At 44.7% G+C, this 24,209-nt stretch overlaps 1 protein-coding gene across 13 annotated transcripts in view; it reads left to right on the top strand.

Annotated features, from left to right (window-relative positions):
- Positions 1 to 24,209, top strand: part of CIT (citron rho-interacting serine/threonine kinase) — a 163,165-nt gene that overhangs the window by 126,737 nt on the left and 12,219 nt on the right. For 4 of the 13 annotated variants that reach the window (XM_043557730.1, XM_043557739.1, XM_043557731.1 and 1 more), the window contains 15 exons: positions 2,309 to 2,413; positions 10,082 to 10,222; positions 10,663 to 10,770; positions 12,451 to 12,613; positions 12,891 to 13,055; positions 15,496 to 15,633; positions 16,185 to 16,365; positions 17,019 to 17,110; positions 17,641 to 17,745; positions 17,988 to 18,157; positions 18,883 to 18,927; positions 19,391 to 19,471; positions 19,602 to 19,737; positions 21,376 to 21,515; positions 22,915 to 23,007. In XM_043557730.1, coding sequence (XP_043413665.1) covers positions 2,309 to 2,413; positions 10,082 to 10,222; positions 10,663 to 10,770; positions 12,451 to 12,613; positions 12,891 to 13,055; positions 15,496 to 15,633; positions 16,185 to 16,365; positions 17,019 to 17,110; positions 17,641 to 17,745; positions 17,988 to 18,157; positions 18,883 to 18,927; positions 19,391 to 19,471; positions 19,602 to 19,737; positions 21,376 to 21,515; positions 22,915 to 23,007 — 1,863 coding nt within the window. The remainder of the gene's footprint in view (positions 1 to 2,308; positions 2,414 to 10,081; positions 10,223 to 10,662; positions 10,771 to 12,450; positions 12,614 to 12,890; positions 13,056 to 15,495; positions 15,634 to 16,184; positions 16,366 to 17,018; positions 17,111 to 17,640; positions 17,746 to 17,987; positions 18,158 to 18,882; positions 18,928 to 19,390; positions 19,472 to 19,601; positions 19,738 to 21,375; positions 21,516 to 22,914; positions 23,008 to 24,209) is intronic. The other 9 variants (XM_043557741.1, XM_043557734.1, XM_043557732.1 and 6 more) reach the window with 3 other exon arrangements.

The following is a 24,209-nucleotide window of genomic DNA, read 5'->3' as shown; positions in this document are numbered from 1 at the left end:
TTTCCTTCACTGTGCAGAAGTTTTTTATTTTGATGAGGTACAAAGGGTTCATTTTTGCTTTTGTTTCCCTTACCTCTGGAGACGTGTTGAGTAAGAAGTTGCTGCGGCCAAGGTCAAAGAGGTTTTGCCTGCTTTCTCCTCTAGGATTTTGATGGCTTCCTGTCTTATGTTTAGCTCTTTCATCCATTTTGAGTTTATTTTTGTGTCTGGTGTGAGAAATGGTCCAGGTTCATTCTTCTGCATGTCGCTGTCCAGTTTTCCCAGCACCACCTGCTGAAGAGACTGCCTTTATTCCATTGGCTATTCTTTCCTGCTTTGTCAAAGAGTAGTTGGCCATATGTTTGTGGGTCCATTTCTGGGTGCTCTATTCTGTTCCATTGATCTGAGTGTCTGTTCCTGTGCCAGTACCATACTGTCTTGATGATTACAGCTTTGTAGTGTAGCTTGAAGTCTGGGATTGTGATGCCTCCTGCTTTGGTTTTCTTCAAGATTGCTCTGGTTATTCGGGGTCTTTTCTGGTTCCACACAGGTTTTAGGATTGTTTGTTCTAGCTCTGTGAAGAATGCTGGTGTTATTTTGATAGGGGTTGCATTGAATATGTAGATTGCTTTGGGTAGTATCAACATTTTAACAATATTTGTTCTTCCTGTCCAGGAGCATGGAATCTTTTTTCATTTTTTTGTGCCTTCTTCAATTTCTTTCATAAGCTTTCTATAGTTTTCAGTGTATAGATTTTTTTTTTAAATATTTTTTAACATTTATTTATTTTTGAGACAGAGACAGAGCATGAATGGGGGGAGGGCCAGAGAGAGAGGGGGACACAGAATCTGAAGCAGGCTCCAGGCTCTGAGCTGTCAGCACAGAGCCCGATGCGGGGCTCGAACTCACGGACCATGAGATCGTGACCTGAGCGAAGTCGGACGCTCAACCGACTGAGCCACCCAGGCGCCCCATTGTGTATAGATTTTTCGACAAAGATACCTTTTTAAATCATTCCACTTGTGTGGGAACTTTGAGCTTCTTTCAGCCTTTTGCCATTATACATAACACTATAATGAACATAAAATTTGTGGATATCCATGATTATTTTCTTATAGAAATAAAATTTCATAGAAATAAAATGATTGGATTCAAGGCTAGAGCTTGCCCCTCAGGAACACTCTGGAGTTCCTCGATACTGGCTTACTTTTTTTTTTTAACCCGTGAGGAAACAAAATGTAGTATTTAGCGGTAAATGAACCTTTTTGTGTTTAACTTGAATATTTTTTTCTATTTAACTGTTCCTAGAGGACTCTGTAGCAAAGTTTACCCATCCTTTATGACCCCAGACATTGATATGATCTTTTATTATTAAAAAAAATTTTTTTTAATGTTATTTCTTTTTGAGAGAGAGAGAGACAGAGACTGTGAGTGCGGGAGGGGCAGAGAGAGAGAGGGAGACACAGAATCTGAAGCAGGCTCAAGGCTCCGAGCTGTCAGCACAGAGCCTGATGCAGGGCTCGAACTCATGAACTGTGAGATCATGACCTGAGCCAAAGTTGTATGCCTAACCTACTGAGCCACCTAGATGCCCCAATACAATCTTTTCTTTTCTTTTTTTTTTTTAATTTTTTTAATGTTTATTCATTTTTGAGACACAGAGAGAGACAGAGCATGAGCAGGGAAGGGGTAGAGAGAGAGGGAGACACAGAATCTGAAGCAGACTCCAGGCTCTGAGCTGTCAGCACAGAGCCTGACGCACGGCTCAAATTCACGAACTGCGAGATCATGACCTGAGCCGAAGTCGGATGCTCAACCGACTGAGCCACCCAGGCGCCCCAATACAGTCTTTTCTTGATGACTGTAATTCAGGAAGAATAATTCTTCTGCATACCTCTCTTACTGAAAATATCATGTGACAAAGCAGTCATTGTGTCTAGGTCTAGTTATGGTCAGTCTCCCACTTTGTGACTTTTTGTAGGATTCTTGAGAGACTTTGTCCATTCTTTCATCACAAGAGTCCGATATGATGCTGTGCAATAGTAAGTATTCAGCATTTGATAGTTTAATTAAATTCAGCCAAGGTGATCATCCTTGTCCTCGAACTTGTCATAGTTATTTATGCATCCCTTAGCAATAATCCCATCCCTGTACAAGGCTTATCTGCAACATGGACTTTTGTGATACTATACTTTTAGAAAACAACATTTACATTCTGATCTTCAGAACTTGATTCTTTACATGTGAAGCTTTATGGAAATTTTCAAAAGTCATTAGCATCTAGCATTTCTAAAATATGATCTCGTGGCCAATTTTTCCAAATGCCCAGCTCAATGATCTGGAGAAGAAACATGCCATGCTTGAAATGAACGCCCGAAGTTTACAGCAGAAACTGGAGACTGAACGGGAGCTCAAACAGAGGCTTCTGGAAGAGGTGAGTGTGAAACACCTGGGAAATGGAGCCAGGTGGACTTTTGAAGATGAAAATTTGTTGTGTTTAGATGGTCAGATCCATATTAGATGTTCAATCTTTGAAGTTGGAATTTTCAAGGAGAAGTAAGGTGGTCACTTAATACCTTTTTGAAGGTATTTAACAGGCTCAAAGAATGTGTAACAAAGGCTAGACGGTCTTTGTCACTTGTGTCCTCCCACATAGTGCTTAATAGAACATAGAGCACAGAAGAGTATGTGCCCAATGGAAGCTTATTAAATATACAGGTGACTGAATATTGAGTTAAATTGTTCTTTTAGAGTTAATATCTAAAGTATATTAAGTTTTCAGGCTGGTAGAACATCCATGCAAATTAGCTTCATGCACAGGGCAGAGACTTGACCAGATTGTGTTGAGTGCCAAATTTCATGAAGACTTTTGAACATTCATTTAACTCCATTAAAAAAAAAAAAATTATGTCCTGCCTTTGAGACATAGAATGAAAAGCTCAAATTGATCTTCTGAACCCATCCCTTACATTATTTCCTGGACCTTTTAACAGAATTCTGAAAATGTCTATTTAAGTTGCTGATGATGTCCTGATCCCAACCAAAGCCCTATATGTTGGATCACTGACGACTCTGTTTTGTTCATTAGAATTGACCAACCAGGACATACATGCTTTGTAAAGATATTTAATGAGAAATGAGATTCCAAGATGGTTTTGTTTAACCCATAGTGAGCCAGATAGTTCAGTTAACCAGATTACCTGTTCTCATTAGTTGAGGTTTTATTATAGACCTCTCAAGGGACTGTGCTGAGAGAAATAATATTGCTAAACTATCAACTTGGGAAAATGTGCTGAAAATTTTGCAGGTGAGAATAAAATACCTTACAGAATGATACTTTAAAAAACATGGGTGGGAGTTTGGGAGAGGTCTGGAGGCGGATGCTGGCAAGGGTTGCATAACAACGTGAATGTCCTTAGTGCCACTGAACTATACAGTTACAAATGGTTAAAATGGTAAATTTTTTTTTTAATTTTTTTTTTTTCAACGTTTATTTATTTTTGGGACAGAGAGAGACAGAGCATGAACGGGGGAGGGGCAGAGAGAGAGGGAGACACAGAATCGGAAACAGGCTCCAGGCTCTGAGCCATCAGCCCAGAGCCTGACGCGGGGCTCGAACTCACGGACCGTGAGATCGTGACCTGGCTGAAGTCGGACGCTTAACCGACTGTGCCACCCAGGCGCCCCAAAATGGTAAATTTTATGTGTATTGTACCGCAATAAAGGTTTTTAAAATAAAATTAGTTATATCTCAATATATCCTGAGTGGAAGGCTCACCAAAGGCAGCATTAAGAACACTATAATACAAATTTAAAAATCTACCTGGTGGTCAAGTAGAGAATGATGGTCTTTTATCTGGAATGAATAGGCAATGTCCCTGCTTTAGGCACATGTTGGAAACAGAACAGAAATAATCAATGATCTCGCCTGTCCTATTTTCCTTCCGAGGAAGGAGAGCTGGCTCTGACAGCTCAATACTTTGGTCCAAGGTTACATGGTGAGTCAGTGACAAGGCTTGGAATAGCATGCCGGGATCCTGATTCAGTCCCCTCTTTCTCACTTGTAAACGACATGAGAACATTTCCAGCTTCCCAGTCTGTACCTCACAGATAGATTTCTGAGCACAGACATCTGGCTGACACTGAGTTTGAGGCAGATTTTACTGACACTTGAAACCATTATGAAACAAAGAATGATATTTATTGTCCAGAATGTGGCTAGGATCCCTGGTTGTGGTGTGCACTTTGTAAGCATGTGACCAAGGGCTTAACCTAAGTTTGCTCTCTCTATATATACATACATATAATTATATATATAATTGTTTTAATGTAAATGCCTGGTTAATCCTCACTGCAATGAAAATATAAAACATTTTCATCATCTAAAAAAGTTCTTCATCCCCCTTCTAGTCCATACCTTCCGGGTCTGGCCCCAGGTACCCGGTGACTTGCTTTTTGTCACTATAGATAGTTTTTTTGTTTTTGTTTTGTTTTTGTTTTTTTCCTAGAATCTCATAGAAGTGGAGTTATACTCTGTATACTCTTGTATCTGGATTCTTTAGTTTAGTTGAACATGCTTATGTGATTTATTGATGTTGACGAATGTATTAGCCGTTCATTGCTTTTTATTGCTAAGCTGTAATTCATTGTATGGGTATACCATCATTTATCCATTCACCTGTTAATGAACCTTTGAATACTTGCCATTTTTTTAGTTATTATACATAAATCTATGAAAAATTGTGTCCAAGTCTTCGTGTGGCGGTTCTGACCCCATAACACTTAGTATTGTTTTGCCTTTCTAGTGCATATATTACAGTATCACATTGTGGTTTTAATTTACGTTTCTTTAATGAGTGATGATAAACATCTTTCCATATATTTGTCATTCATATATCTTCCTTTGGGAAGTGTAAATTCAAATCTTTTGGGTAGTTACTTCCAAGTAAAGTTGTTTTTTGTTTTTTTTAATGGGAGAGAGAGTGAACACATATGCCTGCAGGGGAGAAGGGCAGAGAGAGAGAGACAGAGAGAATCTTAAGCAGGTTCCACATTTAGTGCAGAGCCTAGCACTGGGCTCTATCCCATGCCGCTGGATCACAACCTGAGCTGAAATCAAGAGTCAGAAGCTCTGGATCAACCAACTAAGCTGCCCAGATACTCCCCCACCCCCCAAGGAAAATTTTTAAGGAATTCTTGATAATAACCCTTTGCCAGATGTATGGATGGTGAATCTTTCACCCACTCTATAGCTTGCCTTGTCTTTTCAAACAGTATCTTTCAAAGAGCAAATGCTCTTAATTTTGGGGAAGTTAAATTTATCAGTTTTTAAAATGGATTATGTTTTCTGTGTCCTATTTAAGAAAATTATGCTTCTGCTAGGAATTTACCCAAGGGATACAGGAGTGCTGATGCATAGGGGCACATGTACCCCCAATGTTTATAGCAGCACTTTAAACAATAGCCAAATTATGGAAAGAGCCTAAATGTCCATCAACTGATGAATGGATAAAGGAGATGTGGTTTATATATACAATGGAATACTACTTGGCAATGAGAAAGAATGAAATCTGGCCATTTGCAGCAACGTGGATGGAACTGGAGGGTATTGTGTTAAGTGAAATAAGTCAGTCAGAGAAAGATACTGTATGTTTTAGCTTATATGTGGATCTTGAGAAACTTAACAGAAGACCATGGGGGAGGGGAAGGGGAAAAGAAAAAGTTACAGAGAGGGAGGGAGGCAAACCATAAGAGGCTCTTGGATACTGAGAACAAACTGAGGGTTGATGGGGGGTGGGGGGGATGGGAGGTGGGTGATGGGCATTGAGGAGGGCACCTGTTGGGATGAGCACTGGGTGTTGTATGGAAACCACTTTGACAATAAATTATATCTATAAAAAAAGAAAATTATGCTTATCCTAAAGTCAAAGATAGTATTTTCTGTTTTCTCCTAGAAGTTTTCTAGTTTTAGCTTTTATTTGTAGGTCTAGGATGTCTTTCGAGTTAATTTTTACGTATGGCAGGAGAGCAGAGGTTCACTTTTTTCCATAGAGCTATTCTGTTACTCCAGTACCATCTATTGAGAAGACTCTCTTTTCCTCACTACATTTTCTTGACACCTTTGTCAAAAAGCTATCTATGTGTCTAGATGTCATGTCTTGATTTCAAGATATGTTAAAACATGTCTTTTTTTAAATTTTTATTTGACGTTTTTATTTATTTTTGAGACAGAGACAAAGCATGAGCAGGGGAGGGGCAGAGAGAGAGGAAGACAGAATCTGAAGCAGGCTCCAGGCTCTGAGCTGTCAGCACAGAGCCCAATGCGGGGCTTGAACTCATGAGCTGTGAGATCATTACCTGAACTGAAGTTGTACGCTCAACCGACTGAGCCACCCAGGCGCTCCTAGCATGTCTTTTTTTAAATTGTGATATGTGTATTCTTTAATCCCCATCCCCTATTTCTCCCATCCCCTCACTTACCTCCCCTCTAGTTACCATCAGTTTGTCTTTCATACTTAAATAGTCTGTTTCATGGTTTGTCTCTCTCTTTTTTGTCTTTGCTTGTTTGTCGTCTTCTTAAGTTAACCATGTCCTCTTCATTAGGTATAGAGACTTGTAAGTGGGGCCAGAATCACAGTCTCAGGGTTGGAAAGAAGTTGTTTTTTTTTTTTTTAATGTCACAGAACCCAAATTTCCAGCCCTTGTTCCATTGTTCCCTTCATCCCTGGCCCTGGCAGACTTTGCTAATGGATCTTTCTCCCAGATATCCTCCTGGACCCAAAATGGCTTCAGAAACTTCTTTTGACATGACATTCAATAGCTACTATCAGGCTGTCAGAGGTAATGCCAGAGGTGAAAGTCCATTTGCTAATCCTGGTCAAATTAACCTCCTCTCCAAGGCAGAGAATCCCTTCCCCAACATTCCTCACTGGTGGGCCTGGTTGAACCTCTGCCTGAGTGCACGTGCCTTTGGACATCCTGACCCATTTTTTCAACAACTTTAATTCTTAGAAAGTTCTGTCTTATTTTGAACTAAAGTCTATAACTTCCAACCACTGGTTCTGTTTCATTGAAACATTTGAGTCTGGCATTTCCACCTAAAATAGGAGAGTAATACCAAATAATAATCAAATTACTTGATTAATAAAAGAATAATGTTTAAATGTTTACATATTTTTGAGGGAGAGAGAGAGAGAGTACAAGCAGAGGAGGGGCAGAGAGAGAGGGAGAGAATCCCAAGCTGACTCTGTGCTGTCTGCCCAGAGCCCAACACAGGGCTTGAACTCCTGAACTGTGAGATCATGACCTGAGCTGAAATCAAGAGTTGGACACTTAACTGACTGAGCCACCCAGATGCCTCCAAAAAACTAATGTTTAAGTAGCAATTGCTATACGCCAAGTGCCCTTTTCATGCTTTGGCTCATACAGTCCTTGCAATAGTTCTAGGAGAGAGCTACGTTTATTATCTCTGTGACAGACAGTTAGATATCTGAGTAGCTCCCCCACGCCAGACCACCTTCTCTTACCTAATTGAAACATTTCAAGTCCCTCCAAGTTTGAGATGTTCTTTTCTGGTAGATTTATCTTTCCAAAGAGAGTTTCTAAAAGTCCACAGGGTATGAGCAACATGGGGTCCAGTGGGATATCTCCAGCTCCATTCTGGGCTCTGTAAGCCTCTGCCAGTTACCCTGGACTCTTTGGATAGCTTTATCATACCACTGACACCCACTGACCTGTGACATCGCCACCAACCCTTCTGTAAGCTTGCATTTTTTGAGTAAACATCTTTGTATTCTGGCGTTTATCAGTCAGTGTTTTCAAAGAATACTGTCCTTTTGAACTTTTTCTCATTGGTTTTGATCCATCCTTTCAACCACCACGGTTGTTTGGTGCTCTGGTTCTGTGATCCAGCTCCCTCATGCACCCTCCCAGTCTCCTGTCACCTCGTGGAATTGTTGGACAGGTCCAACGCCCTGCATTCAGTCCAGCACTGACCCATGAATAGCCCCCATTTTCCTCTCTCTGGGAAGCAAGTAAATGGCTTTGAAAAACATTCCACTGAGCAACCTGTCACTCTTGTTTTTTATTATAGTAAATAAGCAGTCTGTTTCTTGGAAAGCTCACGGACAGTTGATGTGTTTATTCTAGAGAAATATTTTGGGCCTGGCTGTCACCAAACCAATTTTTGTCCCCAGCTCCTGTTTCTCTGCTTCCTGCGTAGTAATTAATGTTGTCCTAAAATAGTGGGAAGAAACTAAAGAGGGTAATTTGTGGAAATCACTTGCACTGTAAGGGACTCATAGTTCCCTTTAAGAGGTAATCTTAGCTGTCCCCCCGCGTCCCATCCCCCCTGCATTTTAGGGGTTCTGGTTTGATTCATAAATTCTAAGTTGGCACACAGGCCAGGTGATCTCTGGCTGCTGACAGTATCTCTTGCTTTATGAAGGACTGATGGGGGAGGCTGGTGGAGGAGGCTGGCACGGGGAAGGCAGATGGGGAAGTGAGGGGGAAGCCCAAACTGGATGGAGGGAAGGAAAGAGGACAAAGGAGGGAGAGAGATTATGAGAATTCCTTGAACATCTGGGGTACGCCGGGCATGGTGGCACTGAGTATGTCACCCAGTCAGGGGAGGTGTTATACCCACTTTCAGATGAAGATGCCAGAGCTTCTAGAGGCAATATGAGCTTCCCCTGGTCCTGTGACTGATGTGTGTTTAAGTCAGCATTTGTGGGAGGGTCCCTAGCATTCCAAAGCCCAGGTTCGTTCCACCATGCCATGATGCCCCAAGGAATCCACTTCCCCTCAAGAGGAAGGGCCGGCGAGGAGGAGAGATGGAGAGAGAACCAAAACACAGGTGGAGGGAAGTAAAATGAGAGGGAGAGGGTCAGCCAGTTCTGCGTTTGTCTGTGGCCCTTGGCCTTCTGGGGCTGAGAGCGCAGAGATTTGCCGTCGCCTGTTAGAAAATGCCCGTGGTGATGTTTACTGCTCTTTAGGAGCTCTCTGCTTGAGTCTGCAGAGAGTCTAGGCCACCAGGCATGGGGGTGTTCGGGCCAACCACAGGGCGGTTGGATTGTCACCCAGGGGTCAGATGACATCAGGCAGTGTGTCATCAGGATACCTGCTCTTTCCTGCTTTTTTATAAACAGAAGAGTTTTAGGAAAGAGAGCCATAAAACCAGTATCTTTAGAGCCTGCCTTATTTTCTGGTTGACTTCCATTGTAAAAATTGGAGAGAGATTTTCAGCACAAAACTATTTCCAAAACACTAAATTGATTTTTTTTTCCCCCTTGGGTCTTATAGACTCTTGTGCTGAGTCTGGGATCTTCCTCTTCCTTCCTCCCCACACTGCAGAAGTATCTCCTGTGATTGTGGCTGTTTGTGTACTTGCTGGGGTCTCTCACCCTAACGAGGTGCTCCTCAAGTTAGAGCTGATATGATTCCCCTTTGTGCATCCACGCTGCCTAAACAAAGTGATTTCTCACAGTAGCAACTGAGATCTTAAGCCTAAGGGGGCACCTGGGTGACTCGGTTGGTGGAGCGCCCAACTTCGGCTCAGGTCATGATCTTGTGACTCATGAGTTTGAGCCCCGCGTGTGGCTTGCTGCTGTCAGCACAGAGCCCACTTTGGATCTTCTGTCCCCCTCTCTCTCTGTCCCTTCCTCACTTGCGTGCTCTCTCTCAAAAATAAACAGATCTTTTTTAAAAAAAAAAAACCCAAAAAACCCCAAGGACAAATTGGAGCTTAGCTGTCATGGCAGTAATTCGCAGCATCTCAGAGGGCACCTCAGATGGGCCATATCGTACGTACCCAAAATGTCCTTAATTGTAACTCTGACTGGGAAGGCAGACCACCAGCCTGGACTTCTTGTTACGGTGGGGATCCCGTGACTTGCTGGCCATCAGAGATTTCTGGGCAAATTCTTCTTATCGGTGCCATGCACCAATTTGGAACAGAAGACCATCGGTAATTCTGGAAGGAGATGATTTCAAAAGCCAAATCTGGTGCCATGCCTGCAATTAGTTTGGCAACAAGCTAACAGTGGGGGACCAAGCTGTATTCTCCGTGGTACCGAGACTCTGTCTTGGCCTTCCTCCCCACTAGCAAGCCAAATTACAGCAGCAGATGGATCTGCAGAAGAATCACATCTTCCGTCTGACTCAAGGGCTGCAGGAAGCCCTAGACCGGGCTGATCTGCTGAAGACGGAAAGGAGCGATCTGGAGTACCAGCTGGAAAACATTCAGGTGAGAACCAGCGGAGGGAATTGGCTTAAAGATTGTCTGCGGAGGCAAAGCGTGATGGCCAAAAGCCATCTGGGGAAACGGTCGCTATCTTTATATTGTATGTTATTGTGTGTTTCCCCCACTATTTCATTGGGAAACTTTCCAAACATTCAGAGATGTTGGAAAATTTCTATCATGATCATGCCCGAGATTCTAATATTAACCCCTGGCTCGTTTTACTTTTTCACTGACCTGTCCGTGTATCATTCCTTTTGTTTGTTTGTTTGTTTTGGGCTGTAAGAATAGGACTAAGTGAGTAAATATTGGTGCAGTGTGGTTTGTGTTGAATGTTCATTTGCTACTATCCTAATGACTTTATTTTTTATTTGTTTAAAGTACCAAATTTGCAAGTATACTTCTTTCTAGGGCCAAGCTTATTTTTTTGTTTTTATGAATTTTAGGTTCTCTATTCGCATGAAAAAGTGAAAATGGAAGGTACTATTTCTCAACAAACCAAACTCATTGATTTTCTGCAAGCCAAAATGGACCAGCCCGCTAAAAAGAAAAAGGTGGGTCCGAGTGTTAGAAAAGTTGGGAGGTTTTCTCAGTCCTTATGATTCATGAAATACCGTTGTGAGAGATAATTACAGAAACATCCATGAAAACAAAATGCACATTTTTCTAGTTTTATGTTGGGTTGAAAATAGGTTTTGAGATCGTCAGAATAGTCCTTAAGGAAGGCATGTCATTATCAAGTCTGTAACAAACTACTTTGTGTTCATAGCCTTTAAAATTATAGTGCCTGTCTCTGTTAAGGGAGTGATTTTTTTTTTCTCCCTCTCTCTTTTTTTTTTTTTTTTTTTTAATAAGCAGCTGGATTGGGAGGTGGGTGGTAATAGCAGAGAGAAAGGTTTCCAGAGAGTCATTGTACAAGACTCCAGAGGGATTAGCAGGTCACAGGTACAGGGCTATAGAGAGATAGGTCATGTGTGTGGGATTCAGGAGAAAGAGAGAGTGGTTCTCAGTTCTGTAGTAGGATTCTCAGAGCACATATACGGAACTCCAGAAGAGACTGGAAATCATCTAGCCCAGTCCTTTTGACCGGCAGAGTCCTAGCAGGAGACTGGGACCCAGGGAGGTGAGGTGACACCACTCCACTCCAAGGGTGCTGCGCCACCCCTTTAGAAGGATAATAGACAAACAAATGAAAAACTTTGACCAAAAAGAAAAGGAAAGGGGGAAAAAAACCCACCCAGCTCTGGACAGGGTTATACACAGATGCACCTATGCAGATTTTGGATCCACCCAAGACCTGCTTCCCTAAACCACCAGAGCCCTCTTAGGAGGTTGGGCTGGGTGTTCTTAGTCTGAACAGGTCTCTGAGGACCCTGCCGTTTCCTTCCCAAAGCATTCCCACCCTGGGGGAGCAGTGGCAGCCCCCAGTGACCTGGAACACCCGAGAAGGGGCTGGAGTGGGCAGTTGGCGCCCGTGTCCCCAGCGCTCTCTTTATGGTGAGGGACGAGAACAGCCTCCTCCAGTGGTGGCCGCCGGGGAGGGACATTCTTGCATACCGCGTGACTGTCTGTGCTTGTTATGCTTCTGATATTTAATCTTTTGTATTTTAGCAGCGGATTGTTTTCTGATTGTGTCATGTGATGTAGTCAGGGTGTTTCCATTTATTTTTGGTGGTTAATTTTTTTTTCAGCCACATGATTCCCTGTGTTTTCCTTTTTCCTTCCATGTCCAGTACACGTTTTCATTTTTTCATTTGCTTTTTTTTTTTTTTTTGAGTAAGCCCCTTGTTTTGACATCATTTTAGGATTCAAGTTTTTCGTCTCCTTTTTAAAAAATGCTCATCTCTGTGTCTCGTAACTAAGCGTCATGAGACAAATTCAAGGCAAGAGTGATTTCCGAACCATCCGTCCTGACTCCATCCTCCACTTCCATTTTTTGAGGGTAAAGACTCAGGAAATGGCTCTCCTCCTTGGGAATGCCGAAGGAAGGGGTGGTGGCCGTGCAAGCATCTTGAGCCCTCTTGTTGAAAATTTCCAAAACCCTATTTTTTTCCAGCCGGCTGGAACGGGCTGTGGTTCAGTCTCCCCTTTCCCCCTTCACATGCCATTTTTACTAAATCCGCTTACAGTGAGTATGCTCCTGGCTTTCATGGTCTGCTCCTCTTGAGTCAGAGTTCCTTCAGCTAAAGTGCCAGTTTCCAGGAGTTAGGAGATATCTCTGTTTCCATTGCTAGGGTTTATTTAGTCGACGGAAAGAGGACCCTGCTTTGCCCACACAGGTTCCTCTGCAGTACAATGAGCTGAAGGTGGCTCTGGAGAAGGAGAAAGCTCGCTGTGCAGAGCTAGAGGAAGCCCTTCAGAAGACCCGCATCGAGCTCCGGTCTGCCCGGGAGGAAGGTAGGGGCACTCTCTACGCCAAGTCTCTGGAAAAGGCAGAGAACCCACCTCAAGCAGATGGGTTGTACTAGTTCAGCATCTGTGTTTCTGGCCCATAAGCTCTCAGTCCAGATGTCCCAAGTGTGAAAAATTCACAGCATCCTTGGTATTGCCCATTTGGCACGATGCGTGTCCTTTTGGTCTCGGGGGCTTGAAAGACCGCCCAGGGGCAGTCCGCTTGGTTTGGGCTTCTTGGTGACCCAGCTAACCAGAAGGCATCGGACTGGTCTCTTTCCAGCTGCCCACCGGAAGGCCACAGACCACCCGCACCCATCTACGCCAGCCACCGCGAGGCAGCAGATCGCCATGTCCGCCATCGTGCGGTCGCCCGAGCACCAGCCCAGTGCCATGAGCCTGCTCGCCCCGCCATCCAGCCGCAGAAAGGAGTCATCGACTCCAGAGGGTACGTTCCCAAGGGGCCCTTGGAGTTTGGTTGAAAGTGTTTTTAATCCACTAAGAAAATGCATACATACGGTAAAAGTGACAAGTAATAATACTAAGGGATAAAGAGTAAGAAGTGAGTCCCCTGTCCCCGATGTCAGTTCCCTTACCCAAGGACCACCACTGTATTCTTCCAGCAATAGTTCATGCATGTGAGAGCATATCATATTGTTCATGTATCTTATATAATTATACTTAAAGAGTATGAGGAAATAGGCATATTTTCCTTAGCCCTTTTTTCTATTAAAATATCATAGCACACTAAGCTATACACTGCAAAACACCTTTCTTCTTTTACTTAAAATGTTATCTTAGAGTGTATATTAATAATACATATGGCTAGCGGTGCCTGGGTGGCTCAGTCGGGTAAGCGTCTGACTTCAGCTCAGGTCATGACCTCACGGTTTGTGGGTTTGAGCCCCGTGTCGGGCTCTGTGCTGACAGCTCGGAGCCTGAAGTCTGCTTCAGATTCTGTGTCTCCCTTTCTCTCTGACCTTCCCCGCTTGCACTCTGCATTTCTCTCTCAAAAATAAACAAACATTAAAAAAAAAAAAATACCCAACTCCTAATAACCGGATAATGGAGATTTTAAAAGTTGATTCATAGAACTTGAGACGCATCTGTGAGTGTTAAAATAGTTTCACACTGGGGTGCCTGAGTGGCTCAGTCAGTTGAGCGTCCGACTTCAGCTCAGGTCATGATCTCACGGTCTGTGAGTTCGAGCCCCGCGTCGGGCTCTGTGCTGACAGCTCAGAGCCTGGAGCCTGTTTCAGATTCTGTGTCTCCCCCTCTCTCTGCCCCTCCCCCACTCATGCTCTGTCTCTCTCTGTCTCAAAAATAAATAAAAACATTTAAAAAAAATTAAAAAAAAATAGTTTCACACTCTGTAACCTGCTGTAATGGTTTTTTAACAGCTTTATGGAGATAAATTCACATGCCATCCAATTCACTCATTTGAAGTGTATGATTGGATGTTTTTTTATTAAGTGCATTAAGGGTGTACAACCATCACTTTCTAATTTGGGGACATTTTTTGGCCTTAACCTTTCCCTCCCCACAAAACTCTGCACCCGTTAGCAGTCACTCCTCATTCTCCCCTCTGCCAGACCTCTGGCAGCACTAAGCTGAATAGATTTGCTGCTCTGGACATTTCATATAAATGAAATCATACCATATTTTTTGTGTCTGGCTTGTTTCACTGAGCATAATGCTTTGGAGACTCACCCGTCTTGTAGCGTTAATTAGTACTTCACTTTGTTCTGGTTGAGTAATATTCTGTTGTATGGATAGCACATCTTGTTTATTAATCCATTGATAATCGTTTGGGTTGTTTCCATCTTTAGGCTATCCTAAATAACGTTGCTGTGAACATTGTATGTTGTGGCTCCGTATGTTTTCGGCTTTCTTGGGTATATACCTAGGAATGGCATTGCTGGGTCACACCATTGCTAGGCAATCCTAATTTTAACTTTTCAAGGATCTGCCAAAACTGTCTTCCAGAGCGGCTGCACCACCTGACATTCCCACCAGCAGTGTATGAGGATTCGGATTTCTCCACACCCTCACCTTGTTTTTCCATGTGTCTGATTCTAGACCTCCTAGTGGGGTGTGAAGTGGTATCTCCTTGTGCTTTTGATTTGTGTTTTTCTTTCTTTCTTTTAAAAAAAATTTTTTTTAATGTTTATTTCTGAGACAGAGACAGAGCATGAGTGGGGGAGGGGCAGAGAGAGAGGGAGACACAGAATCTGAAGCAGGCTCCAGGCTCCCAGCTGTCAGCACAGAGCCCGACGCGTGGCTTGAACTCACAAACCGTGAGATCATGACCTGAACTGAAGTCGGTCGCTCAACCGACTGAGCCACCCAGGCGCCCCTCTTTCTTTTTCTTTTTTTTTTTTAAGTTTATTTATTTTGAGAGAGACAGAGACAGCACAAGCAGGGGTAGTGGAGGGGGCGGGGGAAGGCAGAGAGAGAGAGAGACAGAGACAGAGACAGAGACACAGAATCCCAAGCAGGCTCCAGGCTCTGAGCTGTCAGCACAGAGGCTGACATGGGGCTCGAACTCATGCCCTGTGAGATCATGACCTGATCCAAAGTCAGATGCTCAACTGACTGAACGACCCGGGCACCCCTGATTTGTGTTTTTCTAATGACCAATCATGTTGACCATCTTTTCATGTGCTTATTGGTCATTTACTTATCTTCTAGTCAGATCCTTTGCCCATTTTAAAATTGGGTTGTCTTGTTTATTATTGAGTTGTAAGAGCTTTTTATATATTCTAGCTACAAGCCCCTTGTCAGAGAGATGATTTCTAAATATCTTTTCCCATTCTGTGGGTTGTCTTTTTACTTTCTTGACGGTATCATTTGCAGCACCTAATGAATTTTTAAACATTTTCCTTCAGAATTCAGTCGGCGTCTTAAGGAGCGCATGCACCACAATATTCCTCACCGATTTAACGTAGGATTGAACATGCGAGCCACAAAGTGCGCTGTGTGTCTGGATACTGTGCACTTTGGGCGCCAGGCATCCAAATGTCTTGGTAAGAGAAGCAGTGGTGCGTGTGCCGTGGGCACCTGCATGTCTCCCCCTAAACAAATCCATCTGATGGGTGTGGGTTTTTTCCTTTAAAAATGTTTTACCATATAGCGCATTCATTTTGAAGCTTTTCATTCCAGTGGGAGGACGCTACTTTTCCCGTTGAAGGAGAGAGCTTATACATGTTTCCAGCTCACGTGTCCACCCCCCGTGTGCAAAATGCCTTGCGCTTTGCTGATTTCCAGCCCTCCCGTTTTGCCAGGCTGCCCTTTCCCCACCTTTAGGCTGGGTGCTGGCTCCAGCTGAACCTTGCCGGTGGGTCCTCTACACGCCTGTTTGTGGCGGCCAGGGGAGAAGCCAGGACAACTGGGTGGAGAGCACTTGGCTCTCATGTTTCCTCTCTCTGTAGGGAGGACCTGGCTCCTGCGAAAGCTTAGGGATTTACCTGGGTGATGGGGCCTGACCGATGGGCCCTGGCTGGGGCTTGGCTGGCAGAAGGAAGAATGGTCCAGGGTTCGACAAGGTGTTTTCAGGTTGTTCACTGCTTTTCCCCAGAATGTCAGGTGATGTGTCATCCCAAGTGCTCTACGTGCTTGCCAGCCACCTGTGGCCTGCCAGCCGAGTATGCCACACACTTCACCGAGGCCTTCTGCCGTGACAAAATGAACTCCCCGGGTCTCCAGACCAAGGAGCCCAGCAGCGGCCTGCACCTGGAAGGGTGGATGAAAGTGCCCAGGTATTGCGACAGGATGGCTTGGGCTGGGGCCTGTGCCGGTGAAGATGCCACCCCAAAATATGCCACTTTGGAACCAGGATTATTTTGAGCCAAAGGCACTTGAGAAACAGCAGGTCTAAGAAGGCCCCTCTGACCTCCCCTTTCTCTTCCTGAAAGCAGGAGATAAATCTCCCATGTAAGAGCACCCCTCCCTTTTCCAGGAGGAAAGAAATTCTCACCAGAAGCAGGGAGGCAAGGCTTGTAGACAAAACTCTGCAGATAAGCCTTGTTAAAGTAACACCTTATCTTCCTTTAGCCTCCCCATACATTTTAGTTGCTTTTTCATAACCACTACTCTTTGTTCAAGCTAGTATACAAACACTAGGCCTATCTGCTTTTTGGGTCTTTATTTTCTTATGGAGATTTCCAGGTACACACACATAAAATAAAAACCGTATGCTTATCTCTTGTTCGTCTGTCTGATACCAGTGGAATGCCTAGGCCAGCCACAGAACCCACAAGGGGAGAAGGAAGCTCTGCCTCCCCTGATACATGGACGGCACAGGGCACTTCCATTCCTGAGGTTTCCTAGGGAAGCGTCGTGGCTAGGATTCCTCCTCCCTCCTTCCCTCCTGAGTCTAAACCTATGTTCTTATCCATCCCTATATCCCCAGGAATAACAAACGAGGACAGCAAGGCTGGGACAGGAAGTACATTGTCCTGGAGGGATCTAAAGTCCTCATTTATGACAGTGAAGCCAGAGAAGGTAAATTAAGAATTCAGGGGGAATTTCATTGCACGTGGTTGACCCAGGTCTCCCAGTCTTGGCGTGAAGGCTTTGTTTTTCCAACTGCGTTGCAAGCCTTCTACGATTTTCCATTTTTGAAAATTAAAAACCAAATGACTTCGCTAAAGGTTATTGGTACGATACTCACGTCTATAGGTCTCCCCTCTGAGGAACCTGCAGGGTGCTGCCCTGAAGATCCTACCTGCTAATACACCTTCAGAGAACTTCTGCCTCAGTCAACTAGCCCATAAATCCGCATCGTCAGCAGAAATTTGACTGTGCTACTCATCTGACACACTTTATTTTGTTTTTATCTTCCCTCTCCGCCTTCTCTGCACACCTTTTTCCCTCCTCCTTTGTTCTCGTGCGCCTCTCTTTCCACGCATACTCTGTCTCTCTTGCCTTGTCTCTCTCTCTCTCTCTCTCTCTGTTTCTTTCTTCCTCTCTTCTCCCCTCGTTCTTGTTCCTGTTCTTTTGGTTTTCTCTCTGCCCTTCCTCTTTGCACCAAGCTGGACAGAGGCCGGTGGAAGAATTTGAGCTGTGCCTTCCCGACGGGGATGTATCTATTCATGGCGCCGTTGGTGCTTCTGAGCTTGCAAATACAGCCAAAGCAGGTGAGCGGAAGCTGGAGAACCCACGGCAGGGGGTGGGGTGGGGTGGCGTGGGGAGGTGAGGGTGGGGGCGGGCACTGGGCTGGATGAATCAGCAGGGGGAGGAGGGGGTGCCCTCCTTGGCTCCCCCTTTTTAGTGGGGTCTAGGACTTGCATGCCTGGGTGATGTCTGACACCTCAGGGCCATCCCTCCCAAGAGTGAGAGGAATCCACAGCGGACCCCTGCTCTCTGTCCCATCCCCTAGATGTCCCCTACATACTGAAGATGGAGTCTCACCCACACACCACCTGCTGGCCTGGGAGAACGCTCTACTTGCTGGCTCCCAGCTTCCCCGACAAACAGCGCTGGGTCACCGCCTTAGAGTCTGTGGTCGCAGGTGGGAGAGTTTCTAGGGAAAAAGCGGAAGCTGATGCTGTGAGTATGGAGGCAGGAGCTGGAGGCTGTCTTTGTAAAGTGGGCTGACTTGGGAACTGACCTGAGTGGTGGGGCCCCTCTTGCCGCCTTTCCGGGGGAGGGATGGCTGAGACTGTCATGACTGGGACTCTTGTGTCACTGAGATACAGGCTGTACGTGGTCTGTCTGGTGTCACACACCCTCCCCCGGCAGCCCTTTAGAATGAGGCAGTCAGTGCCATTAGCCAGCTCTCGGGGTGGTGATTGATCTTGGTCATGGCAGCAAATGTACTCATATGGAAATCCTCTTTCTCGTTTACTCTCATGAGTTTATTTGCAAGCGCTTGGCTGTGGAGCAGCACAAAAGTCTGCCGACAGCCATGCCAACTTCGGGAAGGCTTTTCATAACCTTCTCGTACCTTCCACATGAACTGCTCTTCTGTAGGCAGGTTTGGAATCCTACTTACCCTTAAGATGTTGGAACTGTAGGTGTGCCTTGATTGGCATCACTCCTCCTGGAAACTTCCAGGATATAAACAGGGCTCCTTGCTCATTGGTGTTTTCTCCACCAAAGACCAAATGCTGGGCTCCTAGTAAGCACCTTCACAGTTCACAATGGTGAACTTCTTAACCATGAGCCTCCTGATCGGAGCTTTGCGCACCAGGTGGACCAGTGACTTGATGACTTATTTTGTGGTTACCTGTGTGAGCCTGTTATTGAAATCCATGTTAATATGTGTACAATAGGGCCGTGACTGTATTTCCTACGAGCTTCTGCCTGCGTGGGTTCAGGTAAAGAGATTCAGAAGCTTGCTTCTTTGGTGCTGACACTGTGCTTTGTACTTTTGCTGCAGCCTGGAGGGGAAGGAGCCTTCCATGTGGCTTATTAACCCTTTGCAGGTGGAATCCCTTTGGCCTCAGCTTATTTCCTACCACAGAAAATCTCTCTACATCTATTTTATTTCTGCATCAAGCTGAGGCATTACTTTGATGCTAATTAACAACCCACCCCAGAGATAAGCAGTAACATTCATGTTTTGCCTTCTGAGTTCAGATCAAAATAGGGGCAAGCCAAGACCAAATGTGTGTTTCTGGCATTTTCAGGACTAACCTTCCTTCCTGGCACCAAACTTCTCTCTGTTCTTGCTTTTATCTCTCTGGATGGTTTGGTCATGAACAGTTCCATCTTACCATGTCTTTGTTTTTTTCTTTTCCTTTCTTTCCTTCTTTTTTAAATTTGTTCCAATACGAAAAGAAATTGCTTGGAAACTCCCTGCTGAAACTGGAAGGTGATGACCGTCTAGACATGAACTGCACACTGCCCTTCAGCGACCAGGTAGCACTGTTCTCTGGACACTGGCAGTAGCCGCCCCCTGCAGTCAAGAAAGAAAGGGCTCTTCCTTGATGGGGTTGTCCCCGGGATGTGATCATGCTTATGTTGTGCTTGTGACCTTCTCTCCTTGCAGGTGGTGTTGGTAGGCACTGAGGAAGGGCTCTACGCTCTGAATGTCTTGAAAAACTCCCTCACCCATGTCCCAGGAATCGGAGCAGTCTTCCAAATTTATATCATCAAGGACCTGGAGAAGCTACTCATGATAGCAGGTGGTAGGCCAAGGACATGGCGCTTTCTCTTCACTGTCGAGGGAAACTACCTGAAAGCCAGTGTCACGCTTGCGAAACACAAAGGCAGGCCCTCCTGCAGGCAGATGGGAGCAGAAGCGGCTCTTTCCCCCGTGTCCCTGCTGGTGCCCAAGCTGATGGCGCTCTCTGCCCAGATTCATTCCCCTGGTGGCCAGTGCGGTACAGTCTGACACCCCCAAAGAACACTTCACCATTCAGCCAGGGAAAGAGTAGGAGCCTCAGAGTCCTGGTAACATCAGACGCTTTGATGCCGGCGTCGTGGCGAGGTCAATGCCACCTTGAGCCATGGCCTTCTGAGAGCCTGCCTGTTAGCATGTTGCCTCTTATTTCTGTGTGACCCTCAGAAACCCTTCATCTGTTCACTGGTTAACATTTTGCCATATTTTCTCTCTCTTCCTGTACAAACGTACATGCGTGCGCGCACACACACTAACTTTTGAGCCGTCTGAGAGTCTCTTGCAGCTGTGACCCCAAATTCTTCACCGTATCACCTATGAACATGGGCATTGTCTCACATAACCATGGCAAAAAATTTTTTCTCTCTTTATTGGCAGTACTATTTTTTTTTTAATGGAAAACAGTAATTTGTTGGCTCAATGTTCAAAAACATCCACAGTCAGGTCTTGTTTTAGGCGTGGCTGAAATAATATGGTCAGGAACTGGCTCTCAACACTTACTCTCTTTGCCTCTTTTGTTTTTCTGCTTGCTTGCCTTCCTTCCTTTCCTTCCTTTCCTTCCCTCCCTTCCTTTCTCTCCATCCTTCCCTTCCTCCCTTCCTACTTGACTTTATTCTTTAGAAGCGTTTTAGGTTCACGGTGAAATTGAGCTTAAAGGACAGGAAGTTCCAGTATCCCTCCACCCCCACTATCAGCATCCCCGACTAGAGTGGGACATTGGACATAACTAATGAACTTGCAGTGACACATCATCAGCCAGGGTCCAGAGTGTCCGTGAGGGTTCACTCTTGGTGGGTTTGGACAAACGTGTAGTGGCATGGGTCTACTGTCATAGTATCACACAGAATAGTTTCACGTGGCACCGTTTTTGGATTCAGGAAATTTATCCCTCGTTGGAATGCAGTTGTCTGACATACTGCTCATAGTTAGAATTTACCTGCAGCTCCAATAATATCCTTTCTGGTATTTTCCCCCCTGATTTGTGATCCAGTCCCAGATTGTGCACTACATTTAGTAGTGTCCCATTAGTCTCCTTTAATCTGGAATGCATCCTTGGCCTTCCCCTGGTCCTCCATGACACTGACCTATCGGAACGGTCCGAGCCTGTCATTTCATAAAATGTCCCCTCCGTGTTCCTAACCCATCCTCATCTTCACTTTGATGGGGATTGTGTTTGAAAGTATAGTTCACATTCTCTGATTATGTCGGCAGAATTTTTTTTTTCATCCCAGAATCTTGACCAAGAGGCCAGATGTTTTCATTTTAGATCTGAAACTTGGACCTAAGCTGTGTACACAGGAGTGTCTAGGAAACTCTGTTGACCTGCATGGCCCCGCGTGGATGTGAGGAGAAGTAGAACTGCCATCCCACACCTTTGCTTCCCTGCCTCACACTGACCGTGAAGCTCTTCTTTTCCCTTCAGGAGAAGAGCGAGCTCTGTGCCTTGTTGACGTGAAAAAAGTGAAGCAGTCCCTGGCGCAGGCTCACCTTCCCGCCCAGCCCGACATCTCACCCAACGTTTTTGAAGCCGTGAAGGGCTGTCACTTGTTTGCTGCTGGCAAGGTAGGCTCTCCTCAGGGCCTCAGCTGGCAGAATGTTCTTGAGATTGGCTCTTCCCTCCTTTTGAGGCAGCTTACCAATTTGACCTTGAAAATTGTATGTCTTCTAACTGGGTTAAATTTCTGTTGCTTCCTTTAGACACATGAAGGAATTTGTGTAGCCATGAAATTTGCACAGGCTTTGAATCTAAAGGAAATGTCAGAGAGAAAAATGAGAATTTAACAAAACTGAAAGGAAGATCCATGCTTAGAATGTGTATGTGTGTGTATATCTGTGTCAGTGTGTGTAGGACAGAGTCTTTTTTTTTTTTTTTTAATCTAACGTGGATCCCCACTCCTGGACTGGATGAAAAATGTTTTATTACTAGAAATTAGCAAATTCTGATTTATGACATTTATAGAACATAAAGTCAGTTCACAATAACTCAGGTTAATTGTTTGGTAGCTAATAGCATATTGATTTTGGTGCATAAATACATTTATTTTCTTGCCTGCTTCTTTAGGGAAACTTTTTTTATTGAAAAAATTAAGAGTGTTTGTGGGTGCCTACACATGAACATGTCTAACTTTAATGAAATCTGAATCAAGCATTTGCAGGCCGCCTGAGGCCACTGGAGTCATCCTGTTGACAACCACTGACTTTCCCTTCTCAGAAAATGGCTCACTGGGAATCTGTTGTTTAGCCACTGAGTCAGCATTTACCCAACACATCCTGTGTCCCTGACTCAGCCTTCAGAGAATTCTGTGCTGAGGAACGGAGGACCAGTGGGGGAGGGCTATGGTTGACTCCAGGAACCTCCTGAAGGGGCCTTGACCTTGGTCACTATTCTTGAGGACTTTTGGTCTCTGGAATTCTTTTCTTAGTCACTTATATGATGGTTATGATTAATTGTGGCAATAAAAAAAGGGGGGGGGGCAGAATATAAAGTAGGAGAATGGTTGGCCTAGAAAGGTGTTGCTTTGAAAAGGTTTCTTAGAGGAATCTTAAGGGGCTGATAAAAGACATTGCTAGATGGGCCCAGGATTTTCAGACGGGGACTGAGCAAGGTAAAACACCGTGTGCTCTGTCAGTTTTATCAATTCTTTTCTTTTTATTTAAAAAAAGTTTTTTGGGAGTTCCTGGGTAGGTTCACTCAGTCAAGCGTCCAACTTCGGCTCAGGTCATGATCTCCTGGTTCGGGAGTTCGAGCCCCACATCGGGTTTTGTGCTGACAGCTCAGAGCCTGGAGCCTGCTTCAGATTCTGTCTCCCTCTGTCTTTGCCCCTCCCCTGCTCACACTGTCTCTTTCTCTCTCAAAAAATGAGTAAACATAAAAAAAAATTGATGTTATATTCCTAGTTTTGCTCTGGAGCCAGTATACACACGACTGACACTCTTTTTCTGTTCCCTGATTGCTTTTCAGATTGAGAACGGGCTCTGCATCTGTGCAGCCATGCCCAGCAAAGTCATCATTCTCCGCTACAATGAAAACCTCAGCAAGTACTGCATTCGAAAAGTAAGTCCTGGGCTTCACCTGTCCTGCTGTCCCCACCAATTGATGTGGAAGGCGTGCCGTCTCAGGGAACAGTGTGTGCCAGGTCCCTTCAGCCTTGGTGATCTCTAGGTAGGGGGAGAGGGAGAAAGAGACAGACACACCTGGAGGAAGCTTCAGAGCCTTGAGTGGCTGCCCTTTTCCCTCTCATTTTCCTTCTGTTTGTGAACGGCCTCTCTAGCCTGCCCAGTGAATTCAGCCCTTTGTTACGGGAGAAAGGAAGCTGGCTGATGGAAGAGACACTTCGTTTCAATTCGCATAAAAAAGGAAGGACATCTCTCTGAGAAGCTAGCAGTCTCTGGTGGCACTTATCAGAATTTATGTCAGATCCTAGAAGTTTCTATTATTAACCTTTGGAGAAGCCAGTGCTGTGTTCTGATGTGTAATTAGGGAGCTGATTGTCCTTGGAGCAGAGTGGTGGTGATGGTGACTGCCCTGTGGACAAGGTGCACGTTGGATCATTTGCCTCACTTCCTGAGACTGGCCGTTGTCCCTAGGCTAGGAAAGCGCCACCTGTAGTAAGCCTGCTTTATTTCAGGTGTCTTCATGATTAGTCTCAGAAGTGAAATGACTGATGGGTGAACATACATAGAGGTCATTCTGTGTTGGGGAAATAGTTTCATCCTGGGTGGGCTGTTCGTCCACCATCCAGAAACTGAGCTGGTTATTATATACTTTCCACAACAGTTCTGAAATGCAGGGGTGGTAATCCCCAATTTTCAGGTTAGACAATTGAGGCTGGCTTGAGATCCTGTTACAAAGTTGAGACCAAAACTGAAGTTTGATTTTTCCCTGCCATTTCACTGTGTCATGCTACCTAAAAGTTTCCTCATACTTAGCAGGTGATCAGAAATATTCAGTGATGATAGTGTGGATTGTGAGCTTGAACTGTTAGCTTTAGGAGATTTCTCAGAAATCATTGCTTCCCTGTAATTCTTGGCTACTGTTTTGAATAAGCATGCCTAGGTTTTTTTACTATTAGGACTGGCCTGAAAACAAGTGGAAGTAATTAGAAAGCCCATCACTAATGGAGATGACAACAGTGATGATGAGAATAATCATATAGGTGATACAGGTTCATGTTAGAAACTTAGCATACCAAAAGAAGGAAGCTTAAAACCACTCCCTCTAACCCTGTTTTCTCCAGTTCTTTTCCTCAGATAAGA

This window comes from Prionailurus bengalensis, chromosome D3, assembly GCF_016509475.1.
Source record: "Prionailurus bengalensis isolate Pbe53 chromosome D3, Fcat_Pben_1.1_paternal_pri, whole genome shotgun sequence".
Taxonomy (NCBI): Eukaryota; Metazoa; Chordata; class Mammalia; order Carnivora; family Felidae; genus Prionailurus; species Prionailurus bengalensis.
Note: the sequence above shows the minus strand (reverse complement) of the source record. Positions and strands in the feature narration are given on the sequence as shown.